Here is a 27,828-nt window from a genome sequence, read left to right on the forward strand (position 1 = left end):
CATGGCTCAGACTCCAAGAGCAAAACAATAATCCATCACTCTGAGAGAGTGTTTAACACTGCGGTACGTGGAAAAGATCTGGAAAGCCGGCGTCCTGACACAAACTGGCCGATCTGTCAATGTGTCACTGCACATGTGACAATGAGACAACGTCCCACACAGCTCTACCGCAGGAGAGGCAGTATATCGCCAGCACAATGGCAAAGACAAAACGGAGGAGGCGCAAACACGGGGGGCTGTTAGATTGGAAACTTTGCAGGACTTCACTGAAGTGAAATGAATGAGGTCCTTGCACCGGAGCCGCAGAAATGCCAACAGATGTGTTTTTCATAGAGAAAGGACTTGATCTGCTCTTCTTGGAAACTGGCCAGTCCTGCAAAATCTGTCAAGCCCAGGGGGGCCAGGCTACAGTATGTGCTGCATCAGGGGCCCCCAGCTACAGCTGGGCAGGCAGAAATCACACATGGGAAACCATTCTGCAGACTGAGGGGCTCCGCTACGGAGATCAGGCTTGCGTTGTATATTTGAGTGGAATGAACTACAGTACAACAAGCCCTGGGTCCCACAGACCAGAGTCCAGGCCCTCTGTGGCCGAAGGGATCGCAGACAAGCACACAGAAGCAGGAAGCAGAACAGGAAGACAGCCTCAACACTGATCTCCTGCTCTGTTAATCCAAGGCTGATGAGCGCCAGGACAAGACAAATCTGCCAGCGAGGCCCAGCCCTTTCTACAGGCCGAGCGGAACGCACATGCAGCACGAGAAGGAACTACTTCAGGGCCAGGCTGGAGCGGTCAGTAAAATGGCATCCGCGCACTGCTCCCGAGACTGCCAGCACCGACCAGGAACAGCACAGGACTTGATAACACCATGAATTCCGAGGAAAACATGAACTCCGGCAGCTAGGGGACAGGGTGTAAAAACACGGATTCTGAACATCTGGATTCTGCTCTTACATGCCTCAAAACAAGCCGTCCAAAAGATTTCAAATTCGTCTTCCATTTCCAGCAGTACTAATTAGCTGGCCTCACACCCAGGAAAGGGCACGAGCTGTATTCCAAGAAGGGACCATATAATAAGGTAACAGAGAACCGGTTATTATAACACACCAATGTCTAACAGGAAAGCACTGCTTTCCTCTAGAGAACACCGCCTGCCAGGAACGTGTGGGCACAGCGAGTTTTAGGGAGGTGCTGAGACCACCTGTGATCATATCCTGAAGTCTTTCTATACGGTGCTGGTCTTTTCCCAGCCCAGCCACTCTTCCCAGTCTGTGTGTCTGCTGGAGAGAGCGAGGGATTTTCTGCCCCGGAGCCGGTGCGGAGGGCAGGTGGCAGTGGGATGCTTGGAGTCCACAGCACTGCCAGGCCTCTTTCAAGGAGCTCCCTTTGAATGAGCCTGCCTCTCGGATTGGGGAAAGATTGCCCAGCTCGACATTAAGCAGGGAAGTCGTTTTTCTGACAAGAGGAGACCACTGCTGCCACTATGGTCCTTCCTGGGACATTCCTCTCTGCCCCCTTTGTCAAGGTTTCTGAATGCTTTTTGTAAGAGCGTTTACAAGTGAGAACAGGAGGCAGCTCTCTACACAAAGGGCTGTGGGAGTGGGGAACAAGCTTGTTGCAGATGATCCCCTGGTTTCTTTGAAGAAATGGCTGGGTGAGACCCTGGAAGCTACTAACTACCAAAATGAGCTGGATAATAGAGAGTTTTCCTCTCGTCCTTCTTAAAGCAGCCTCTTGTCTAGAAAGTGACAGTGCTGTTCCAGGTCCAGGCAGCACATGTCTCCCTTCCAATCCACAGGAGACGGACCTCTTCTCCCTGCTCTGACTGGGACCCTCGCTCTGTTCACTCTGGGACTTGGTGGTTAGGTGGTGATTGTCTTCTGTAGAAGGCAGCCTCCTTTTCTTTCATCACGTGGCAGTGCTGGAAGTTGCTGTGCTGTAATAGTTCATCCATCTTTCATGAAGAAATTCCACCTTGATGAAAAAAATTAACTCGCAATGGCACTGCCCTGCTTCAGGCTGTCTAACCTGGTCTCAGCCGTCCTGCTGGTCTGTGTCTCCTGTGGGCATATGACTCCCACTGACCCTGCCCTCACAGCCCCCCATGTCAGCTGTTAACACAAACATGCAGCAGACAGGGGAGACTCAGAAAGATGCCACCCAGACCACTGCTGAAGAAGATATCCTGGTTTCTTTCAAGAAACTGCTGGCAGAGATCCTCTGCTCAACCGCCAGCTAGCACCTACAACAGCTAGACTCCTTAACTCGACAGCGTGTGCTGTCAAGACCCGCTGAAATCACATTTCTGCTGCTTCTACTCACTGTAGACTGTCCTCGGTTCTGTGCGCTAGGGTCATTGTAAGGGCGAGAGAAAGCACAGCATGAGCAAAAACATACAAACACTGCAACAGAAGAACGGGTCAGTGGTGCACTGTGCTGAAGGCCGCCTTGTGGTTCCGCTTGGCTGTGGACTAAATTCCACTGCTGCCTTACAACGACCTTGCATGACAGCAGGGGGCCCAAATTTCTCTGCTCAGCAGCCTGTGAGCCGAGCAGGAATGGAAGAGACAGAACTGTACCGTACCGAGACGCTGGGAGGGGTTTTCAGAGTTCCAAGAGAGGAGCATTCCCACGTACCTGTTGAACTCGTATATGTCCTCTATGTTGCAGAAGAGAGTGCTGACCTCCTCTGGCTTGAGTGGCAGGTCTCCGCAGTCTATGATACATCCCAAATAATCCTGGCCAGGGAAGGAGAAAACAGACATGAGCACTTCAGCGCCACAGCAAGACACCTGGCAAAGCAGGGTCTGGGACATGTGTTTGCTCCCACACAGGCTTGAAATTCATTCAAAATGCCCTTCTCTTCACCCCCACCCAGTTAACTCTTGCAATCTCAGTGCAGGGGCAGTGAGAAGGCAGGAACAGTGCCCTGCGAGTGTCTGAGAGGCACTGCAGCTCACTCCCCTTGCTTCCCAGCTCTCCTCAAGAGAAGGACATGGAGCTGAACTTCACTCGGATCTGTGATGTACTGTAGAAGCTCTCTGCGGCCTCAGCAACTGACACTGACAAGAGAAAAAAGGCTCCCCCTTCTGCAGAACTTTGCTCTGTATTTTCTTCTCCCTTCTCTTGGGAAATGTAGCTCCATGTTCAGTGGTGAGAAAACAGATTTTTGTGGCTTATCTATTTTTTCGTAACCACCGGCCAAGGTTGACGCACTCTCCCACGACAGGGCTTCTCGCCGGGGTAGCAGCTTTAGGAAAGTGGGAAGCTTTCAGACATCACTTGTTATTCACAGGCCAAAACATCTGGGCGTTGGTCAGAGCCAAATCAAAAGTGTCAGAACCTTTTGGGAACAGCTTGTGTTAGGCACAAGGGATCTGACCGCAATACTCAGAGCTGTGCATATTTTATCCAACAGCTGAGTTGAAATGTGTACATTTTGCAGGTTAAAACTGATTTCTTTAATACATCTTCCTTGTGGACCACCATTATGAAACCAGGGCAGTGTGTGACCAAGTGCTGTGGCATTGTGGGAAAACAGTGATAAAGGGTGGAGAAGTATGTTAAAGCATGTTGCATTGTGGGAAACTGCATAATGCACAGTGGGAAACCAGGACAAAACTCAACTGAACTGTACAAAATACAGTTAAACATTTGCGCATTCAGAGCCTCACAGCATTTGACTTGTCAATGTCAGGCTTTCCAAAGCCAGCTGCATTGTGGGCTCTGCTATTTCCTCTTAAAGTGGCTGATCACATGACGTAAGTGCTAAACCCACAAATATTAAGTAATGTTATGAGCTAATGTTTCAGCCGGGCCTTCAGTTTGATAGATGGCTTTGTGAGATTTCTTTACACATTAAACAGCTACTGAAAACCTGGTGAAGAAGAAATAAATTATTTATGCATTTATACCTATACATTCATCTAGTGCACACCTCACAATTCACGTGCAGAACTTGAACATAGAGAGCACACATGAAGAAATCATTTTATGTAGTTAGATGTTCTGTGAGTGGCATTCATACCTAATAAAGCATTATTAGAGGTATCAGATTGGCTAGATTCGAGTTTCTGGTGTCAGTGAAATAATGAAGGTTTCCTCAGATGGGGAAGGGTGAATGTGTGACCATGATCCCTTCACACGCTCCTGCTGCAGATCCTCTATCCCACTGGCTGCGTAAAGACGAACAACACCGAACCCCTGAAACGCTCCGAGCAGCTTCTGCAGGAGGAACTGCGGGTTCTGCTTCTCTCGCAGTTTTAGATCGATGCAGTCCTCTGCTCATGAAGTCAAAATTGACCATTTTTATGATTTCAGACAGATCTCTCAGCTCTCTCAGAGGACTGGATTCTCCTATGCACAAAAAAAAACAAGACTGCAGACAGAGCGAGAAGTGCTAATTCAAACTGCAAGATTTACGAGCAGAAAATGACCAGGCGTTTCTGTAACCTAACGGTTCTGTATGGAGGCATGAGAGTGCGGGCAATTATGTCGCCGCTTGGAAAACTCAAACGCTCTAACCTCAGGTTATTTTTACAGGATCACAGAGCATGCTTTGTCTTTTAAGGCAATGTTTGGGAGTTGGCAGGAATTCAAGCCCTGCCAGGAGGACCATGATTTCACTCTGCCTCATGATCTCGCTAAGAACGACACAGTAATTTAGTTTGAATGGCAACGTTAAAGAGCCGGAACTCTCCAGTCTCTGTACACACACACACAAAAAACTAATTTCAAGTCGCTCAGCACTTATCTCAGATGTTTCAGCCCCATTTATACCAAATTGTTGGACTTCGACGCGATTTCCAAGTGCCTAGCTCGTTAGTCTGATAAGCCATTTTTGGCCCAGACAGAAGGCTATTTCCGAAGGCCCAACAACGACAGTGCACTGAGAGGGTGAGGTGGGTCAGACTGCTTCCCCTTGGGAGTCTGGCTCCAGATGCAGCTGACTCTGAAAGCAAAACAAACCGGTTTGTGGGGCTGATCCCAGCTGTGCCCTTTTCAAATGATTCTGGGTAAACAAACATGAAAAAAGCAAAGGAGTATGGGCACCAACCAGTTCCAAACAGGCACGGTGAGACTGGGCTTTCTGTGCTCCCACCTACCAGAACATTTCAAACGAACATTTCTTTCAAAAGCAAACTGGGCGAGTCAAACAGACACCGTCCCAGCAGACTCCAGAGAGAAACCGTGGCAGGGAGGGGAAAGGGTAATCACATTCTGGAAGCTGTCAGGAGAGCCCAATCTGCGATAAGACACAAGCCTAACACGCCAAAGACAGAGGTGCCTTTGAGAAAAAAAAACATGTCTGAGGTCTGACGAGGAAAAGACAAGCCACAGAGAACATGAATCAGAAAGAAACCAAGGAGGAAAGGAAGAAAGAAAAAAAAACACTGTCTCGTGCAGCTCGTTTAAATTTTTGCACGTTGGAATTCAGAGAAAAGGTCGGAGGTTTTAGGAACAGCAGAAGAGATGCCCCTCCTTCGCTCAGATCCCCCCTAACACGAGATACAAGGGCCTCTCAGTCCCCCCCTTCCTCCTTCTTCCCTGGTCCCAGGAGCTTTCTAACGGGGGCTACAGCCAAAAACCCTCGCCTCACCCCCCTCCTTTTCCTGTCCGATCTGGCCGAGCTTCAGGCGAAAGGGGGCTTCTCTCCCTTTACGACCTCCTCCCCCAAACAGGCTGCCGTCACGGTTGGTTTTCATTACTGTCGCCGTTGACATCACCCCACTGCTTGGCCCCCGATTAAAACCAGACTCCCCCAGCTGATCCAGCTTGGCCCGACCCAGCCCGGCCACGGGCACACATTGCTGGCCGATGGTCCCCCTCTGTGCCCCCCAGGCCTCACTCCTCAGAAACAGCCCCTCTCTGGGTCCCACCCAAAGTTTTCAGCCCCTAAAGATCAGTTCCTTCTCTGCTCCTCCTATTTATTTTTACAGCTCGTTAACACTGGAGGTCTCCTTTTATTTCCATCGCACGCTGTTCAGAAAAAACGATTGTGCCGTTTGTGGCACACATAGCTGTGCACAAAAAACCCCAAGCATGAGGTGCCCACGGGCGCCAGCTGTGTGCACTTGACTGGACTGCTCAAGCTCCGCAGGGGGCTCTGAAAGCCACTGAAATGGGGGTTTCGGCTGTGTCGCTATTCTGCTGGGCGAGATCTGCGTGCAAACACGAAGTTATTCCTCGCTGGAGCGTGTGGGGTGGGGGGTGGGAAATTAAGTTCTGGAGCAGACGGCTCTTTTTCAGGTCAGGTTCTGATCTTGTCCTGGAGTGGCCAGCCTCAGAGCCTCTCAGAACGGGTCTGGGTATATATACCTTGGACGGGATGCATCTCATCTGGCCCTATTCTCATATGACAGGGTCATCTTGGGTAAGCATGTTAAAACTGCGGCTCAGACTTCCTAGATCGCATTCCAGCAGTAAAACGGAAGCAGTGTGAATTCTTGTGAATTCTGTGTTCGGGCCCGCAATTTCAGGGCTCGTTGAAAATGCCCCACTAGTACAAATTCTACTCCCCAAACATTGACCTTTGACCCCTGACCCACCAGGGTCCCTCCAGGAGTCTCGCCTCCTTTCTAAATCGAATAAACGTGTTGAAAAACACAGCCTCCTTTCTCCATCTCCCCGGCCCTGGCTCAATTACTCCTAATTGAACTAATGGCTCTGGCTCCGGTGCGCATCCTGCCCGAACCCGCTGTCGCGTTTCACCGCGCTGTGGCCGTGAAGCGGCTTGCGAATTCTGGACAGCTGCAGTTCCCGGTCCCCCTCCCCCACCAATGTGTTTATTACAAAAACAAAGAGCAGGAAAAGAACATTAATCCTGGAAAAGAGCTGGATATGATCTGCGTGAGATTCTCATTTCAGCTCTACAAGACGAGGGAGTGTCTGATCGCGGAGCTGTGCGGATCATACTGCCGGCTGTTTCTTTCACTGTTTAGTTTTGCTCTACTCTTTTCGAGAAACACCCTGGGATTTTTAATGACCACGGAGAGTCAGGACCAAGGTGTTATGTTTTATCCAAAGGACAGCTCTCATTTACAGTATAGTGTCCCTGTCACTATACTGGAGCATTAGGACCCACACAGCCTGGAGGGTGAGCGCCCCCTGCTGGCCCCAATTACACCACTTCCAACAGCAACCTCAGATTTCCCAGGAGGTCTCCCATCCAGGTACTGGCCAGACTCACACCTGCTGGGCTCCAGTGGGCTGCCAGCTGGGAGCTGCATCGTGATATGGCTGCTGGCACCTGATATAAAGGTGTTTTTCTCCTATTCCAGGCCCTGTGCCCTGCCCTTCCCCAGCGTCCGCGATGAATTCCAGGCTTACCTCCACGATGCTCTTCAGGTCCCGCACGTAGGCCTGCTCCGTCTCCACGATCTCCAGGACCACGCGGTCCAGGCGGGACAGCTTGGCACGGCCCGCGTCGCCCAGGGCGGCCAGGGCGGGCGCGGGCGGCAGGGCGTGGCCCGCGCAGCCCCGCTCCTCCAGCTGGGAGAGTGGCGTGAGGTCCAGGCTGATGTCGCTGCCGTTGCGCTGGGGCGGGGCGTACGGCAGGGACCCGCCGCCGCCGCCGGGCCCGTCCTGCAGGGAGGCGGAGGAGGCGGAGGAGCTGAGGCTGGCGGCGCGGTCGCTGTCCGAGCACACGGTGTTGACGGAGGTGCAGCTGCCGCGGCAGGCAGGCTCTGTGGACGCCATCCTGCCCACGATGCTGCTCAGAGACGAGACGGAGGAGGGCCGCTGGGCAGCTGCGGGCAGAGGGGACAGGAAGCCCGGTCAGGCCACGCACCGAGCAGAGCGGACTCATCGCAAGAATTCATTACTCTGGATCTGGATCACAAGAATTTTATAGAGCACGGCATCATCTCGAGGGGTTCGAGCGGGGATCTACATCCAGAATCCTGAACCCCGACCACTGCGCCACACTGCTGCCTCATTGTTAGTGAGCAGAATGGTCTAACAGCTACGTCTGCGCACATCAAGTGTTTTGAGACTTTGCATGTGTGTCTGCAGGGTTCTTAGACATACTGTATCTTTCAGTTTCGCACTTGATCAACACCTGATTTAACTTCTTATCCACCTCATCAGTTGTATTAGGTCATTGAATTCTGAGAGGGCACAAAACCTGAAACAAAAGCAGCACTACAGGACTGGGACCGATCCAGCTGCAAACCGAGTGTCTTAATTAAGGCTGTCCCTTCTTTGCTTCTCTCTTGCAAACGTTTAAAAACGATGCTGTTCAGCCTGCAGCAAGTGGAAATGTCTTCCTCCTGGGCACAGATGCCCTGTCTGTGGGCACTGAGAGGGCACGTTGGCACTTCGCTGCAGGAAGCTCAGCGGAGCCCCGAAGCGGCCTGGCGCGGTGTTTCAGTTTCTCTTTCGCAATCAATCCCACTGAAACAGCGGTAGAGATCAGCAGCCAGCAGGGGCTGGATGGGCCTGACATGGGGGACTCGGGGTGAAAAGTGGGGTACATCGCAGACGGTCTCAGGAGAGGCGCGCCGTTTCAGCCCACTTTTCCACTCAACATCTCTCGAGCAGTCTGCCCACTTCGTGAAGAAGGAAGCACACAGACCATGATGAGACATCCTGACACACGACGCTCTGTGACAGGAGACATGAAAAGCTACCACTGACACTTCTGCCTCGGTCTGCACCCTCTGTGTTTTCACTATTTCAGTTTCCCTTACCCAAATGAACAGCGATTATGATCACTGCTGTTTTGCTTTATATACAAAATCCTATTTACAATGAGTACAGAGCTCGTGTCCTCAGCTTAAGCTTGAACCCACAACTCTCCAGGCAGGATTCCTCTGTGCTGCGGCATGTGACAGGCATCCTATAGATCAAGGGCTCCAAGGGCCTCAGTCCTGCAGGTTCTCCAGGTCTCTGGAAATCAACAGCTTAACTCTTGCAAGGGCTGCCCTTGGCAAGTGCACTAGTACAGCATTCTCACACTGTTACTGCATTGCCAACTTTAAAGCCTCAATTAAACAAACAAGCTGCTTGACTGAAACAGTCGCAAGGTGTTTTCTCTGCGCTGGGCCAAGGGCCCTTGACAGGACCAATGATGGGATCTCGTGCAGTAAAGCCTGCTGGAGGCAAGTTTGAATCTCACTGAGGTGAATCCGCTGGAAGTGTAAAGGCAAGCCATTGCAATGGGAGACCAGAGGAAGTGGGTGAAACTGACCCAGTTCTGGAGTCATCCCTCTGCGCAATTTAATTTAAATCTGACTAAAAAACCCTTCTGGACACAGCATCAAGGCACGGGACCTGTAACCCTTGACAGTGAGTGGGTACTTGCAGAATTACCATAACTATTATCCAAACAGGCCAAGACGCCCATTTCAAATACTGCTAAAATGAAGTGGAATTTGTAGATTTCGAGGCTGGGCACAGTACAGGGGTCTCTCTCCCTCTAAAGCAATGATAGAAGGGAGCTCTGTCTAGTTTCTTGCCAGACAGTGTGAAAAGGCAGTTCACTTGAGTCTGGCAAATCATGTCTGGCAAGCTGAACAGAAGTAATGCCTTGTTATGGATCAGGAAGACCTTTGCAATCTATGGACCAGCTGCCGGGCAGAGGGGCTGGACAGTTCTTGCTGGCAGGTCAGAGCCCATCCCTTTCAAAACCACCAGTGAAATTTGTTTTCTCCAAGCGTGTTGACCACAGTGAAACCGAACTTGTAGTCTACCATGACTGAGCTCTTCGAAAACCAGGCACTAGAATTGGACCCATGTGATGATCTGAACGGGAAGGAGTTTTTAAATTCAGCTGTGATCAGCCCAAGCTAATAAACACAACAAACAGTTTTCTCTTCAAATTCCTCAGCCTAAACCAGGAATTTGAAGAGAAAACTGTTTTTTGTATTTATCAGCTTGGGCTGATCACAGCTGAATTAAAAAAAAACTCCTTCCTTCGCAGGAACAACCTCCTGTGAAGACTAGCTGGCACTAGCTGGGGTGCAAATTTCACCGTCTTACGCACCTCTGTGCTTTCTCTAGCCTTCTCGGTAGCTGAGTACTGCTCTCCTGCCTGGCACAACAGCAGCCACACGAAGAAGGTAGACACAGCCCTGAGCAACAGCATGCGCATTATAACCGGGTGCATTAGATCTACGCCCACTGAATTGCTACCGATTCTCAGCGGCATCTCTCCACCTAACCTTCGCAGAGAAGCAAGTTGCATCAACCTTGCACTGAAAGCCTCGGATGACTCCAACCACCTGCTGCACGATGCCATCTGCAACCGGAACACCACAATCCTCCGATTAGAAAACCGGCACTCACCTTCTAACACAATGAGGCGCCTTATGAAAGAAGCAAACAACGACAAAGGCACTAATTGGGCTAACAAAAACTGGCAAGACACGAGGAATAATAACAACCACAGACTGAAACAATTTATTGACAAAGTATCCAACAAACCCGCTGGAAATGACCTACCCAGACAAGCCTGGGTCAAGCCGAACCGACTAAGAACCGGACATGGCCGTTTCCGGGCCACCCTACACAAGTGGGGTCTCACTGATGACCCAACTTGTGAATGCGGCGATGGCAAGGAGCAGACGGCCGACCACATCCTATACTCCTGCCCTCGCTTCAGATACCCCGGCAACTTTATTGATTTGGATGATGCCAGCCACGACTGGCTGAGGCACCTGACTGTGACAATATAACTATGTAACCTCTGCATGTTAAGCTCATACGAATATATATATATAGCCTAAACCACACGCCTTGCAGCAGTGCTGAAAAATTATTTTTTTAATCCTTGATCCAATCAGAGGACTGTAAAGAAAAATCGAATGCTTCTTTGGCATTCAGTGCACACTCAGCCAGAAATGCAAGAAAAACAATTCAAACACTTTCTCTCCAGATTTTGCACCAGATATATATTGAGTGCGGCTTATGTTGGACTGAAGCAGTGATCTGTAGGTTGTAAGATAAACCCAGGAGGAGGCGGGGGAAACAGGCAAGCAGCAGGCGAATGTAGTAAACAGACAGGGGAAACAGGCAAAGCACAGACCAGATTCATAGTCATAGCAAGCAGAGCCCAAAGCCAGGTGACACAGAGCAGAAGCACAAAGGGAGATCTACGAACAGGGTTGAGGCAAGCAAGAAAAGTTCGTTACCCAGTAAAACGCAGTTCAAAGGCACACAGGGTATATCCGGGAGAGAAGGTCAAAACAAAGCAGGGTCAAGAACCCAAGTGACGCACAAGACAGGGAACTGGGGATTTAGAGGAGTGTACAACTTGAGAGGCTCAGAGTAAAGACTATCACAGAGCCCAGAGCACTGCCAGATCTGACCTCAAGCAGTCTGATGCACCTGAGAAGGAAGAGGACCCACAGGTGAAACAAGCTTCCTGGCTTCCTGCATATCCACGGCAACCAGCCCTGACTGACAGGTAAATAGAGGTGTGGCCAGCACGGTAAGATGGTATCAAACAGCTGGTGAGGCTGACAGAACACAAGACGTGTGTTTGACATCTCTTCCTCAGTGAAACAGAATTCTCAAGAGAGTTTCTTGGAAACCACGTGGAAATCCATTTAAAAGAAAGAATAGACTTTCATCACACAAAAAGGAAAAAAAAAACATTTTTATATAAAGGGTGTGAGAGGGTGGAACAAGCTACTCACCCATGTAGCTGAAGGCGATATTTTGGCTTTCTTTAAAGAAATAGCTGATTGAGATCCTGGTTTCAATTAACCAATTAACTGCTGAATTCCAAATGGGCAAGAGGGGCAGAATGGCCTCTTGCCAGCATTCTTATGTTCTCATGAGCTAAATCCTAGTTAACTCTTCAAGATTGGACTCTTAAGTGTCGTGTCAGCGGTGCTTTCTACTAGAACTCATTCTTTAATGCGCCCTGCTGCCCTGCTCCCCCAGACACTACCGTAACTTCGTCCACAAGTCATGGCAGACTGCAGGACGCCTCTGGAAATTCTCCCCAAGACTTTCCAGACAATGTCTCTCTCCCATCGGAGCCTCACACTAAATACGTTTGGACTCATTTGGCCAAAAGACTGGTCAGAAAGACAAGCTCGGCTTCTGGAGATAAATGTTGGCGATAACGTCTGTTTTCCTTGTGTTGAAGTGCCAGTGAAGATTCCAGCGAAATGACTCCTCTTTCCCTCTCTGCTGTCAGTCTGTGCTGATGCCTCAACACCTCATTTTTCAGCCAGGCAGTGGTGCTTGCTTTCCTGTTCCTGCGAGCGGAGCGGAGGTCTGGCCTGACTCCTTTGTTCTGAAAAACCTTTTCATAATGGGCCAATATATACTGTACTCCTGACCCAGCTTTCAGATGCTTTCTACTGCCTAGGATACAGCGGTGCAATTAAATCACACGTTTTATTCAGATTGTATTTGTTGTGCATTAAAGTTATATCATTCTTGCTCTACCATATCTTATACTTTCCAAACACTTAATTAGCACAACTGTACTATTAGTGCACTGATCTGTATTTAATTGGTGTGACTGTCATACTGATGCACTGATCTGTTTTTCATGGGCACATTTTCTGCCCACGTATGTAAGGGTGTCTGCTAGGCATGTATATGGTAAAACAAAACCTCCCACTTTCTCTTTGGAAAATTCACACTCAGAGCAAAACCTCGACTGACGGTAAGAAGCGCAGTGCCACCTGCCGCAGCGGCAGATGCTGTGGCTCCCAGCCAATCAGGGGCAGCCACCCTCTTGTCTCCCTCAACGTGAAGACAGGTAGGAAATGCAAGCAAGTCGCAAAAGCGGCGTGGAGAGACGGGGAGATGGGCGGCCAGGTTGAGTGAGCAGTCAGCTGCTTCCTTTGAAACCGACTTCCTGTGCCTCTGTGCATCTGCTCACTGAGCCGTTCTTCGCTGCTACAGTGCAAAACAACAGCGCCAAATTTAGACAAGGTGCAAGGCGCTATCACCTGACACAAGCGCTCGAGATGATGGAGCTGTACCAGCACTTCGTAGCCCACTGACCTACCTCCATGGCTGGTAAGAAATACGGTCACTAGCCCTGGCCTTGGCTGATGGTCATGCCTGACCCTAATCCATCTCATGACCCTGGGCTCACTTCACACTACGGATGAGCCGTTGTCCCTCTTTGTAGATTCCCTAGTGTCCCGTTCCTCACCCTTTGGCATGTGAGCCAGAGAATATCAGCGGTTCCTTATGCATATCTACTAATATTGCCCCTTGACCTGCTGTGCTGTCTGTACCTCCTGGGCTCCAGCAGTGCAGGGTGGAAAACAGAGACAATTTTCCATAGGGTGTAAGTTAGAAAAGCTTTTTTTAATAGAGTGTCTTATTCCTCTATCTCACACTGTGTTTCTGTTAACACTTTTTGCTTATTTATTTTCACAGCCAGTTCCTGTATGACAAAAAGCGGGGCAGCATTCATGAAACAGTGCCAGGTGGTCTATTTAACAGAGGTGCTGTCACGACAGTGGAGTGTGCACAGACACCCACACTCACACACTTACACAAACATACACTCACACACGCACACACTCACACTCACACTCACTCACACACTCACACTCACACACTCACACACTCACACACTTACACAAACATACACTCACACTCACTCACACACACTCACACACACTCACACACTCACAAACACACACACACTCACTCACACTCACACACACTCACACACTTACACACACTCACTCACTCACACACACTCACATGCTCACACAAACATACACTCACACTCTCACACAAACATACACTCACACTCACACACTCACACACTTACACAAACATACACTCACACTCACACACTCACTCACACTCACACACACACTCACACTCACACACACTCACACTCACACACACTCACACTCACAAAATACACACACACTCTTACATACACACACTTACTCATACACACTCACTCGTACACACTCACACTCACTCACACACTCACACACTCACACACTTACACAAACATACACTCACACTCACTCACACACACTCACACTCACACACTCACAAACACACACACACTCACTCACACTCACACACTCACTCACACTCACACACACTCACACACTTACACACACTCACTCACACTCACACACTCACATGCTCACACAAACATACACTCACACTCTCACACAAACATACACTCACACTCACACACTTACACACACTCACACACTCACATGCTCACACAAACATACACTCACACTCTCACACAAACATACACTCACACTCACACACTTACACAAACATACACTCACACTCACACACTCACACACTCACACACTCACTCACACTCACACACACACACACTCACACTCACACACACTCACACTCACACAAACACACTCACAAAACACACACACTCACTCTTACACACACACACTCACTCGTACACACTCACACTCACTCACACACTCACACTCACACACTCACACACTTACACAAACATACACTCACACTCACTCAAACTCACTCACACTCACACACTCACAAACACACACACACTCACTCACACTCACACACTCAAACACACTCACACACTTACACACACTCACTCACTCACACTCACACACTCACATGCTCACACAAACATACACTCACACTCTCACACAAACATACACTCACACTCACACACTCACACACACACACACTCACTCACACTCACACACACACTCACACTCACACACACTCACACTCACACAAACACACTCACAAAACACACACACACTCACTCTTACACACACACACTCACTCGTACACACTCACACTCACTTGTACACACTCACACTTGTTAATTCAAACTCACACTCACACACTCACTCTCACATACTCTCACACACTTACACACACACTCACTCACAGTCATAGTCACCCACACTCACACACTCATTCACACACACAGTCACACTAACACATACTCACTCAGACACAAAGACACCCTCACTCACATGAACATGCACACAAACACACACACACACTCAAACACTCAGAAGATACACAGGAGGAAACCAAAAATGACAGAAGAATTTCTAGACAACTGTAAAGACTTTTTTAAAACATTTTTGGTCTTTGGTCTTTCACAAACACTGTGAAAGGGATGTCCTGAAAGAGCTCTTCTCTGAAGTAAAGCTTGCATTTAATGAGTTTAATTGACTGACTTGATTTACTGAATTCTTATCAATAGAAATATAATTAGGCTCACCCAGCAGTACCAAAGTGTCATTGGAGGAGTAGCATAATACGTACAATTATTAAGGCAAACAAATGGTTAATTGATGAACAAAGCGTGAGGAGAAGAAGTTACAGAGACCTCTGTATGTCCAGGATCAGATCTTCATTTTGGAAATCCCTGGACATCAGCATTTCAGACCTGTCACAAGAATTTCTCATCATATCCAACTATTATTAAAAAAATTCCAGTGCATTTTTGCTTGAATACATTGTGTCATGTGAGATAAAAAAATACCAAATAAACAGCACTCTGTTATTTGGATGTCTTTCTTTTTATCAGTTTGTCTTGGAACTGAGACAGGCCATCTGTCGAGCACCTGCCTACCTGCACGTAAGTTTCCCCCGTGCTCCAGGACTGACGGTACAGACCAGCTCGGCAGTGCGCTGGCTCAGTCTGAGCCTCTGAAGATTACAGCTTCTTCAGCCAGTAACCACTCAGCTCACTCAAGCGGTCCTCTGATCTCTCCCAAGCGCTGTCTTGTACAAACTGACTTCAAACCCAGCCCAAAGCCACCTGCTCTATCCTCGCCAAGCTTTTATTCTGGACGGAACCACGGGCGAGCCTGCCTGCACTGAAGAGAAATGAAAATAGCCGTCTTTGTTGTTTGCAGTTTACCTCTGTTCATTCGGAACAGCCTTGACCTGATGCCCCGGTGCTGTCCGGCGCTCGTGTCCGGCTCATCTTGAACACAAAACGGGCTCCTTCTTGCCGGTGAGAGGGTGAGAGGCTGAGGAGTGCTACCCAGAGTGACAGATCGCGAAGGGGAGAGAGAACTAGCCTACCTTAGAACCTGCCCTTTTTTTTCTAAACACAGTTTCCTGTTTTAGCTCTTTTTTTTTGTCAGCGACAGCCGCGCGGCTGCTTGTTTTTCTTGAAATCGGGTGTCGGGGAGAGGTGTGAGCTGGCAAGAGCCCTTTTCATGTCGAATCGCAAGGACGAGAGAAAAACAAGACCAGTTGCAACATCTGGGCTGCGCAGGGAATCTGTTTCAAACCCTGCTCTTCAAAGGCTTTTCGCGTGCTATTGATTGAGTAAATGCTTGAATGCAACAATGTTGAAACATAGCTGTTTTAAGATACAGCCAGTGCAGTTCTCTCGCTGCTCAAGCTGTGCAGCTGACTCTCTGTATGAATGGGTCTGTACCTGAGGAACGCCAGTAGGATGTGGTTAACCTTGAAACTCCTCCACACTCAGCTAAAAAGGCTACCTTGGGGTTGCTAGGCAACAGGATGAAAGCGCAGGCAGTAGGCCGTGCTGAGTTGCTATGTTGTCCCATACAGTAGGCTGGCCTCTTTAAGGGCCTTTGAAGACATATCAAAATAATAAAGCACTCACAGGCAAAGAAACATGAACCAAACAGCAACTCCTGCCCAGAAATAGTACAGTGACGAACACAGGAGCTTTCTTGTCTCTGTATCTGTCTTCTCTCTTTCAAATACACATTTTTTCCCCCAAAATAACCAGGCCTCTGTCTGTTTGCATGCATGAAAAAACAAAAACAAAAAAAAAACAAGGCCTCTGTGTGGTTATATTAACATTGGCAAACCGTAGCTCATAGCTCCTTATTAGTGAGCTCTTACTCGGATCAAAGCGGTACTTGTGAAAAATGAATGCAGACCCCAGCTCAAGACTTCAGCTCAGGACCTTGGCTCAACCTAAGCAAATAAGCAGGCTTTGGGTGCGTACGTGTTTTGATTTGATGAGTCATGGTGTAGGACCAAGTAAATAGACTCTCTTAAACAGACTTCTCCCAAACAGTGGGGTTGATGAGGGGGTTCACTGAAATGTTCCTTTTGGGGGGGAAGAGGAGCTGGGGGACTCACACATACCATTTGTTTTTCTTTTCACCTTGGTTCTGTCTCACTCCTGGAGCTCTGCAGTGCCCACAGTCTAACTCGGGCTCAGGAGAAGGGTCACACACAGCTGACCCTGGCTTCCAGACCCTGATGAGCATTGGTCTGATTGCCTGAGCCATGTGGAGAACCCCTGAAAGGTCTCTGTGAACTGAACTCTTCTTAAGTACCACTCCTTTAGCAGTGGACAGAGCGGTGGCTCTGTAGCTAAGGATCTGTGCCTGTGCCTGGAAGGTTGCTGGTTCCTATCCCGTGGCCAGCAGAGGAATCCTACTCTATTGGACCCCTGAGCAAGGCCCTTAACCCCAACTGCTCCAGGGGTGCCATATAAACGGCTGACCCTGAGCTCTGACCCCCAGCTTCTCTCCCTGTCTGTGTGTCTCATGGAGAGCAAGCTGGGGTATGTGAAAAGACAAATTCCTAATGCAAGAAATTGTAATAGGGCCTAAAAAAGTGATCTTTTTAAAATCTTTTCCTTCATAGTCCCAAGGCAGCCCAAGAACGGGTGGGTTTTAATGTTTTGAAGCTTGAAGCTTGCTGCGCTTCTTCCTCACAGAAACACGGCTCGCAGCAGGGGAGTGAAAAGCAACAGCGGAGGGACACGCCCCTCTGCACACCTCACACTCACACACCTCACACTCACACTCACACACTCACACACCTCACACTCACACACTCACACCCCTCATACTCACACACTCACACACTCACACTCACACACCTCACACTCACACACTCACACACCTCACACTCACACACTCACACACCTCATACTCACACACTCACACTCACACACTCACACACTCACAAACCTCACACTCACACACTCACACACCTCACACTCACACTCACACACCTCATACTCACACACTCACACTCACACACCTCACACTCACACACTCACACACTCACACACCTCACACTCACACACTCACACACCTCACACTCACACACCTCACACACTCACACACCTCACACTCACACACTCACACACTCACACTCACACACTCACACACTCACACACCTCACACTCACACACTCACACACCTCACACTCACACACTCACACACTCACACACCTCACACTCACACACTCACACACTCACACACTCACACTCACACACCTCACACTCACACACTGGCCACCGGGGCTGGCGTATGGGCGGACTGCGACCTCTGACCTTGGTGGCTGGGCTTCTTCTGTCCACCGCGGCTCGCCCCCTCAGGCATGGTGTGGCGCGATCACAGGAGGAGGAAGCCTGCGGACCAGGAAGACAAGCAGGTAAAGAAGACGCAAAAGGAAACAAATCCCGAAACATCGATGGACAACAGATTTAGGTACACTGCTTTCACATCAGGGAAACCGAGCACTTGGGATCAGTTCCTCTACAGGACAACAGTCCTAACCCGTCTTTATTTAGGAAGCTGATTACAGTACCTAATCAGATATTCCTTGATAGTTCATTGCTAAATTTGTATGTGATCACTTCATTACACAGACTTGATTACCACAAAAAGATGTATTTTAACAGCCCTGTAACTTATCCTTAGCAATCTCACAACACCCAGATGAAGGACCAGTCCTGATCCTTCTGCTTAGACTCTTACATTGCTATTGATGAGTTTCGTTTGAAAGAGAAAGGAGACAACCACAAAGGAAATAACATAAAGGGGAAAGAAGAGTTATTTTGTGCTGGCACCATCAGTCAATTGACACAATCTTAAATTAAAAGTAATATAATTTGTTACAATTTACTGTAATTCATAACATTTTATTCACTATTACTACATACATAACCAACTCTGAAACTCTGACAGGCAGCTGCCTGACATCCCAGGTCCCAGGCCCTGAGTTAGAGCAGAGCAGGAGAGCGGTCTGCACAGTCCTGGAATCCTGGCACAAAGGAATTCTTCTCAGGACAATAGCGACAAAAGACTAAAGTTCAGGATAATCAGCCCACATGAACAAATACAGTAAGCAAGGCTGCATCCTGAGCTAGCCCTGTGGCAGTGCTGTTCAGCTGTCCTGAGAGCAGAGCTCAATTAATTCCTCAAACCCATAGTTTGATTACCTGTGTAAGACAAGGCGTGCAAACCACTTGAAGACCTGCAGACAGGATCAAAAGGAAATGTGGGTAGCTAACTAAGGTCCTAGGTTGTAGGAAAGAAGTGCATGATGGGTGCTCATTGATGGGCTTTTCAGGGTAAGATTCTCTTAACTCAGATTTTAGAATCGTTCTGAGTGGAATGGCTTCTCAGTTAACACCCCTTATGTATCTGTTGGAGGCACTCCATAGATGGTATAAAAAAAATAAACAAAATAAATAGAGTTTAAATCCTGAAAACCTCGGTTCAGTACAATGATGAACAATACTGATGCTCAGTTTTCATTTTCTGCCTTTGTGTTAATTTACTGGCAGAAAAGGCAGATACAGATTATTATCAGATCATCAGACTAACTCAACAAGACTGCTCACAGCGAAGTGTTAGTGTTTCTGTCTGAATCAGTCTTGGCCACACAGATTCTGTTGCGAGTTTAGCGCTTACTGCCGATGCCAATGCTGAAAAGAAGAAAACATGCTCAGTGGATGGCAAGAGATGAAAACCAGTCAAAATGTTTCACAACAAACCTCCATAAAAGCATCTTAAAATGTGGGTTGTTAAGCACAACAATGATCTCACCACATCCGGGAGGACGTTCACACGCGTCACTCAATCCAACAGTGTTCAATCTGTGAGTCCGTTAAGGTCGTGCACAGAGTCAGAGTGTTCACAAGCTATACTTGAGGGCTTTATGGTAAAATATTGTTGGCAGGACTTTGCCAATCCTGAGCCAATGCCTGAATCTGGCACATACACACTGCCCATAACGGTCAGAGATGGTGGAAATAACTCAAAGACAACTGCAAGAGCAGAGCCTGGTCTGATCAGCTCGGGAATGCCTTCTTGCCTTCAGGAAGTGCAAAGCTGTCCGTTCTAGTGGTGCGCAGGCGATGCAGTTAAAAGCCCGAGCTCTGAATGCCGTGTTTGGAAGCCAGCACACCACCAAAGAGAGTGGGGGGCGGGGGGGGTTACATATGTCATATTTGGCTCGGCCTCAGCAAAGTGCACTTTCATGCCATTCTCCCAATCATTCCCTCATTGCTTTCGCTCTGAGCAAGATGAAAAAAAAACACTCTGGAATTTTGTGCTTTATTATGAACCTCTAAAAAAAACAAAGAATGTGGGAAGTGGAAGTTATTGTTTAGAATAACTCTCTGCCCCCCTCCTGACGACCCTCAGTCCCGAGCTTGCTGGAGACTGCGCCTGTCCCGGCTCAGGCCTGAGCGAGGCCGCCGAGGGACAGATCTCAACCTCCCGAGAGCCTCCATTCCTGTGTGCCAGGACCTGAGAACCTCATTTATCACCTTGCAGAGAGTCATGGGAAGAGGAGAACTTGGCAGGGCAGCAGATTCCATTCTGAGAAAGCACGGCCATGTGACCGGCTGCATCGAGACCTCCAGGGTGTCGAAGTGGGAGTCAGATCGATGGCACCCCGTCTTCCTGCGGTGCGAGAGGGGGACATCGTAGCACCTTGCGTTATTGTGCTTCAGCCTTCATGCTCGGGCTGCGAACAGCGCAGATCTTTACAAGACAGCTCCATCTCTCCTGAGATGTGTTTTGAAGTTTGGCTTCACGGCGGACCTGCTGTTCCGAGCTGCGCTGGGTCTCAGACCCATATTTTATTCCCTGTGACGGAACGCGAATCCGCTATCCCGGAGCAAATCCCCACTGCTTCTCTGGAGTGGGAGTTTTCTCCTGCTCGCTCCCAAAAACAGACTGCAAACAAGATCTGCTTCCAGTTTGTCATGGTTACAGAAAGTGTCTCCTCTCTCAGTCTTATTGCGAAAACACCAGTCATGTCCCGGCCGCTCCATCCCACATGTGCCTCTCTGGCTCCACAGCCAATTTCTGGGAAGTTCTGGATTGGGAATTGTGGCTGGCGCTTTCTCAATAATTCCTTCGTTTCAGCCCCCTCTGTCCAAAAAGATGCTGGTAGCAGGGGGGTTTCAGGAGAAAAGGAATAGTGCAACATCTGGCAAGGAAATCCAGAGGTGAAACTGAGGTCACCAGGACTTTTTTTGTGTTTTCCTTTGCAAGTATTCCGGTTATCCTCCCAAAGGCAGTAGACCCCCGATTTTCAAAGATTTGATAACCATCTCATTAAGATAAATGCTGCTGGAAATCCCAGGATGTTTTTTTAAAGATTTTATGGGTTACTTACAGCCTTACCTTCCAAGATACAGCTGAGCAGCTCTTACCCTTGTAAAAGAGGAGTAGATCCACAGACAGATATCTGGAGACTTGTCTTACTGGCGTTCAAGGATGCAGATGGATCTCAGTGCAGCCAGCAGAACATGTTGCAACATGTGCACAACGATGATGACACGTTTTCCTCTCAGTTTTTGGAACTGTGACCCTGGCTCCTGAATACTGCTCTTATGGAAAAGCCTTTGTTTGAGCTCGAGGGTGAATCTCACAATCCCAGAGAGAGGGAGCCCGGGCAGACCCAGGGCCCTTCGAGTGAGGAAGAACTTCTAGCATCAGGAAAAGGTGGAGGGGAGGAGAGTCTCTCAAAGGGAAAAGACCCAGGAGACAAGGAAAAGCAATTGGTCTCTGTAGTTAAGTGGAAGTAGGAGAAGAAGGTGCGAAGGTTCTGTACTGAAGTGAGCTCTCGCCACACCAAAGGAATTTCTCCAGATTTCCAGGACACCATTTTGCCTCATGTGCCTGAAAGCCACACGACTCCAGAAAGAAGCCCTTGTCCTCGACTCTAGCTGCTGTTTGGACGGGTCAGGCTTTTCTGCCCAAGGCGGTGATCTTTGCTTCACTGCGATTGTTTAAAGAAAGTAAATACAAACTATTTTTTTTAATTGCTTCCAGCCCGTTGGCCTCTCTTGCATTTCACTTCCTGTGGAACAGGAACAAAGCAGGTTTTGGGCAGCGCTGTCTGCGTGCCAGTGTGTGAACCGTCGAAGAACAAACAGGCCTGATGACAATCGCGAGGGCAACAACCCTCCCAAACACGACGCTGCAGGGCAGGGACAGCAGGGCAGGCCTCACCCTCACAGAGACGAGAGTCCAAATTCAAAAGGCCTGCATTGTTCCTATTGTAACTTTCACTTCCTCTGGGTGGCGACCAAATGCTCATTCGCTCCTGAAAACGGAGAAGAGCTTTTGTTTCTCTTCCTGCTTGGCCTTGCTTGTTCCTCGGCGTCTCATTGTGTGTGGAGCTGCAGCGGCAAGGCTCGACCAGCAGCTCTCTCGCTGGAGCTGGTGCTGACAGGCCAAGGAGAGCGGGGCCGACGCCCCTCCAGGGCGTGACAGTGAACGTGCGGCCATCTGGGCTCCTGAGGAGCCTGGGACAGAGATATTCACTCCTGCTCCTGGAAGGCGGGGATACTCCGGGCTTCGTAGGTAACTTACCATCATCCATCACAACCTGGAAGCAAGGGCAGTGAAGTCCAAACGAAGTCAACATGGGAGTCCAGGGTGGAAGGAAGGAAAACCAGGGCTCAGCGGCCTGCTGGGTGCAGGGGTGAAGATTAGCGGCTGGGACTGCTGGGGCCGTGATGGGCTTGAGCACATGGGAGCTGGAACAGTGAGGAGCAGCGCTCAGGTAGCTGGAAGGAGGCTCTGCTCACTGGGTTCCAGCAGAACGCCCAGCTGTATAAAGGGATACACGACTAAGCCGCTTTGGAAATAAACGTCAGGCAAATAAATGAACCAGGATGATTAACAGGGCTCCAAGAGGACAGGGATGGAGGGGAAGTCGGTCTGTGGCAGGTAAAGGAAAGGCCATTACAGGAAGCAGCGACATAAGCAGGGCGGGACAGGGAGAGAGCTTGCACTCCTGTCTGAAAACCAAGAGGGAAGAGCGATCCATCGACAGTCCTTAAGACAAGCTGCTCTGGCTTCCTGGGAGGGAGGAGCACCTCCCTTGATCGAACCCGGCGCTGCAGCAGGGCTGTTGGCCCTTCCAACAGCTCTAGAAGAAGAGCAGAGCTTTGGCCTTCCAGCCAGCTGACATGTGCCAGTGTTTAGAAGATAAAGGCATAACGTGAAGCAGGCTCACTGCAGGGCCTGTTCATCCTGGGGCTGCTGGAGCACAACAAAACCTTTCATAGTAGCTGGGATTGAATGGTTCAGACTGGCCTGGCACATGATCCAGGCATTTGGGAACTGGAGACATCTTTAAGCTGCACAGGAGAAGGTACAGCGGTCCCTAATTAACGAGCTACACTTTTAATTGGGTATTAATTAAATGGTCTAACCCCACTTTCACCCCTCTGTTCTTGCACTGACCTCAAAACACTGCCACTGCTGAATTTTGCACACAGCTGTTATCTAAATGCTCATTAGAATTATAGCTGCTCCCCTTTTCTTGTCTTCAAGAATTGTGATATAATTTTCTATGTCAGTGTTACATCATCTGTCATCTGTCATGTCATTTGTCATGGAAAGAAAACACACAAGAAAGCAGTTCACTGTACTCAGGTACACATGACGATAAACTTGGACTTGAACTTGAGTGGTGCATCTCTCAATGGCTTCATCAAAAGCTTGCGGGTGCCCTGCAGGGGCCCAAGAGCAGAGCTTGCTGTTGCTCTGAAAGTCAAGGGAGCTCTGGCCAACTAAAGCGCACCCATTCCCAGTGGCGCTCTGCCAGTCGTGCCCAGAGATCAGGAGGCTGGCGCTCACGGAGAGAGCTACTGAAAGAGGAACAGTGCCAATGTAAAGGAAGTGTGTTTCACAGTTACGGTTTGTACCAGGATGCTGTTACATTTCCACAAAAGAAAAAAAATCCCTAAAGCCAGTCAGAAAAAATGGCAGGAAGGCTGCGACGCCCTTTTGCTCAACGGAGTCAACATAAATACGTCTCCGAGACCTGCAAAGAATGGAGCCATAAAAAGAGAGCAGGCCCAGGTCATAACTATATTTATCACAGAGCTTCGCTCTCTAATTATAGTGTTGATGATTACCTGTCATCAGGAGCAACAGAGAGTGAAAAAAATACTACAGACATAATGAGGCTCCAGGAGGGAGGCAGTGTGGCTTTGTGGGCAAGGCTGAAAGACTAGGAGAGGGGCCGAGGCAGTGTGGCCTAAGGAGAGGAGAGGGAGTGAGGCAGAGGGAGGCAGTGTGTAGAGAGGAGAGGAGGTGAGGCAGAGGGAGACAGTGTGAAGAGAGGAGAGGAGGTGAGGCAGAGGGAGGCAGTGTGGCCTAAGGAGAGGAGAGGGGGTGAGGCAGAGAGAGGCAGTGTGAAGAGAGGAGAGGAGGTGAGGCAGAGAGAGGCAGTGTGAAGAGAGGAGAGGAGGTGAGGCAGAGGGAGACAGTGTGAAGAGAGGAGAGGAGGTGAGGCAGAGAGAGGCAGTGTGAAGAGAGGAGAGGAGGTGAGGCAGAGGGAGGCAGTGTGGCCTCAGGAGAGGAGAGGGAGTGAGGCAGAGGGAGGCAGTGTGTAGAGAGGAGAGGAGGTGAGGCAGAGGGAGGCAGTGTGTAGAGAGGAGAGGAGGTGAGGCAGAGAGAGGCAGTGTGAAGAGAGGAGAGGGAGTGAGGCAGAGGGAGGCAGTGTGAAGAGAGGAGAGGAGGTGAGGCAGAGGGAGGCAGTGTGAAGAGAGGAGAGGAGGTGAGGCAGAGGGAGGCAGTGTGAAGAGAGGAGAGGAGGTGAGGCAGAGGGAGGCAGTGTGAAGAGAAGAGAGGGGGTGAGGCAGAGGGACAAGTGTGAAGAGAGAAGAGGAGGTGAGGCAGAGGGAGGCAGTGTGGCCTCAGGAGAGGAGAGGGATTGAGGCAGAGGGAGGCAGTGTGTAGAGAGGAGAGGAGGTGAGGCAGAGAGAGGCAGTGTGAAGAGAGGAGAGGAGGTGAGGCAGATGGAGACAGTGTGAAGAGAGGAGAGGAGGTGAGGCAGAGGGAGGCAGTATGGCCTCAGGAGAGGAGAGGGATTGAGGCAGAGGGAGGCAGTGTGAAGAGAGGAGAGGAGGTGAGGCAGAGAGAGGCAGTGTGAAGAGAGGAGAGGGAGTGAGGCAGAGGGAGGCAGTGTGAAGAGAGGAGAGGAGGTGAGGCAGAGGGAGGCAGTGTGGCCTGAAGAGAGGAGAGGGGAGCCGTGTAGCCAGGGAGAGGCTGGGGACAGTAAGGACATGTCTCAGTGCACAGCTGTCAGAGCTGCTCCCCAGCAGACACAGGCTCTGCTTCTCCCAGCTCCCTCCGAGCAGCAGCTCCTTGCAGGGAGAAAAGCACCAAATTTATTTCATCTGCTTTCACATCCAATGTGGTTACTTGCTACATTTACATTTTTTTTCAGACAAAATGAAGAACACATTTTTTTTCCAACAGAAAAAGGCTTTGAAGCCCGTCTGGAGGGACTGCTACACGAGATGAGACACAGGGGGAAAGGAGAGAGCAGAGAACTTCCAGGGGGAATTCCAGCCACAGCTCTCCTAGCCACAGCAGGGCTCAGCCGGCACACCGGCAGGGAAGCTGGGAAGACGGGAAGCTGCTGTGAGGTCCCAGCATGCCGTCTGTGAGTGAGAGCGAAGAGAGACGAGGCAGAGACAGGTCCGTCTCTCTATGTAGTGCTTTTCTCACCCTTTCTTTATGGACCCGATCCCTGGTGCTCTTCTGTGTGCGTGTGGTTGGGGGAAGGGTGAAACACAAAGCACAAACACACAGACCTGACATGAGTAAGCAGGATTTTGCAGAGCCCAGATAAAAGTTGTTGATTCGTCACACTTTAATCAGTTCAGATTCTGCAGAAGGTCAGTGTTTGGTCAGCACTGCTAAATGCAGGTGTCACATCTGGGCTGAGATGTAAGCAGGGCCACAGTGTATCACAGCACAACTGTGATGTAAGTATAGTCACAGAGAGTCACAGCACAGCTATGATGTAAGCATGGTCACAGTGCATCACAGCACAGCTATGACGTAAGCATGGTCACAGTGCATCAAAGCAGGGCTATGATGTAAGCATGGTCACAGAGAGTCACAGGAGTCCATGCTCTCCGAATGATGCATGGTAAGGTGCCTAGGAACTCTTTGTTTTAGGAAAATGTTCGCTTCTGAACAATTTCAGAAACTGGCGATGTTTTCACCCAGACTGGTCTGTTTTCCCTCCACATTCTATTCTGGTCTGCACCGCAGTCTCGACACTTTACGACACTTGCACTGTGCTGTCTCGCTCGGCAATGAGAGCACCATCATTTGCGTGGGCATTGCAAGGGCCTTTGAGGAGAGAGGCAGAGACTGTGCTTTTTAAAAGTAAAGGAAAGTGCATCTAAGATCAAGGACAGCAAGCTCTTACACAGAGGGTTTTTGTTACATTGTTGAAACAGATTTCCTGGGATTTTTTTAAAAAACAGCTGGATGTGAACCTAAGCTCGATTCGCTACTGGCACCCAACGAGCATCATGGGTCAAATGGTCTCTTCTGTTCTGGACTTTTGTGTCATAATCCCATGTAGAATCAAAGATGGGGAGTGTAATACCAGGTGAAAACATGTGGCTGTAGTGCCGGAATCCAGATGATAAAGATGCACAATCCCATAAGCGCTAATGCTTTTCGCAGAGAGAACTCCGAGGGTAGAAATGGCAGACCTCTGCTGTCCTCCTTTCTTCCAGAATGGAGCCCTTTGATTTCTCCGGCACAGGCTTGAATACCACGGCAGTTAAACCTTCCCTAAAAACACTGTGGCCTGAATCAAGAAGCAGAGGGATTCAGCAAAGGGTCTGGGAAACCCATTATAAATAGCAGGGGGGTAACTGGAGATTATAGATATTCCTTCTGCTGCTGGACATTCTTGGCTGAGATGGATAAGCGGATCGTTGCTCCCGGGTGAGAGACGGGAGTGAGATATGGGAGTACATGAGAGTGGCCTAAAGCAGGGCAGCTCCTATCCTGGAGGAGGGTTGCGGTCCAGCAGGGTTTATAGCCCTCTGCACATCATCAACAGTCTAAACGTGGGAGATGGGCTTTATTAACCTGCATGATGCCTTCAACTGGGGCTCTGGCAGAATCACACCCCAGAGACCCTGGGGCCCAGCAGGACCAGGATTCCGCAAGGAGGTACAGAGCATCTCCACAGGCCCTTTGCATCCATCCGAGACCCGAGAACACCAGCTGATCGGGCTTGCGTGAGAACAACCCCAGCCCCTTCCATTCCGCGCCACCGCTTGGCAGGCCTCTCTGAGCATTACCCCTTCTTTAGCACATGTGGAAAATAGCCTTCCTAAGTGCAATTACTGCTTCACACTCCCAGGTGTTCTTGGATGATCGAAGTGTGAAAATGGACTCCTGCTTCTGGAGTGCCAGCAAACTGTTCCACCAAAAACGGCATCTGAAAAGGTGAATGTGTAAATCTCAGAGTAATGAGTCCCTTTGGGTAAGCCTAGTATCTTAGTAACCCTGGAACCCACGAAACCCTACAATAACATTTTCCCCACTTCAATGTCCCCACAGTGCGTTGGTGCTTCTGGGGCATAGGCAGGCTGAGCCAACAGATACAGATGGGCTTTTTACTCCCCTGTCTTGAGCTTGTGTTTCCTGCCTTGCTCCTCTGTCAGGCCTCTCCATTGCCCTTGCGGAAATCTCACTGTGCCGTATTCGCAGATCCTTTCTGCAGCCTCCCCCAGCAATGTACCAGGGAACTGAACTGAACTGGGAGGTCCTGTGAATTTACTCAGCTGTGCCATTGTTTCACACAGGTTGTGGCTCAGCTTGCCATGGGCC

The 27,828-nt window shown here is 49.5% G+C and overlaps 1 protein-coding gene across 1 annotated transcript in view; it reads right to left on the bottom strand.

Moving 5' to 3' along the window:
• The window catches only part of plekhg2 (pleckstrin homology domain containing, family G (with RhoGef domain) member 2), a 45,472-nt gene that overhangs the window by 14,062 nt on the left and 3,582 nt on the right, over window positions 1-27,828 (bottom strand). Inside the window, exons 2-4 of the mRNA XM_088912038.1 lie at window positions 18,252-18,329; window positions 7,331-7,749; window positions 2,639-2,739 (exon numbers count right to left, since the gene is read on the bottom strand). Of these exons, the coding sequence (XP_088768164.1) occupies window positions 2,639-2,739; window positions 7,331-7,749; window positions 18,252-18,300 (569 nt within the window). The 5' untranslated portion in view covers window positions 18,301-18,329. The remainder of the gene's footprint in view (window positions 1-2,638; window positions 2,740-7,330; window positions 7,750-18,251; window positions 18,330-27,828) is intronic.

Source organism: Atractosteus spatula, chromosome 3 (assembly GCF_055471065.1).
Source record: "Atractosteus spatula isolate fAtrSpa1 chromosome 3, fAtrSpa1.hap1, whole genome shotgun sequence".
In the NCBI taxonomy this organism is placed as follows: Eukaryota; Metazoa; Chordata; class Actinopteri; order Semionotiformes; family Lepisosteidae; genus Atractosteus; species Atractosteus spatula.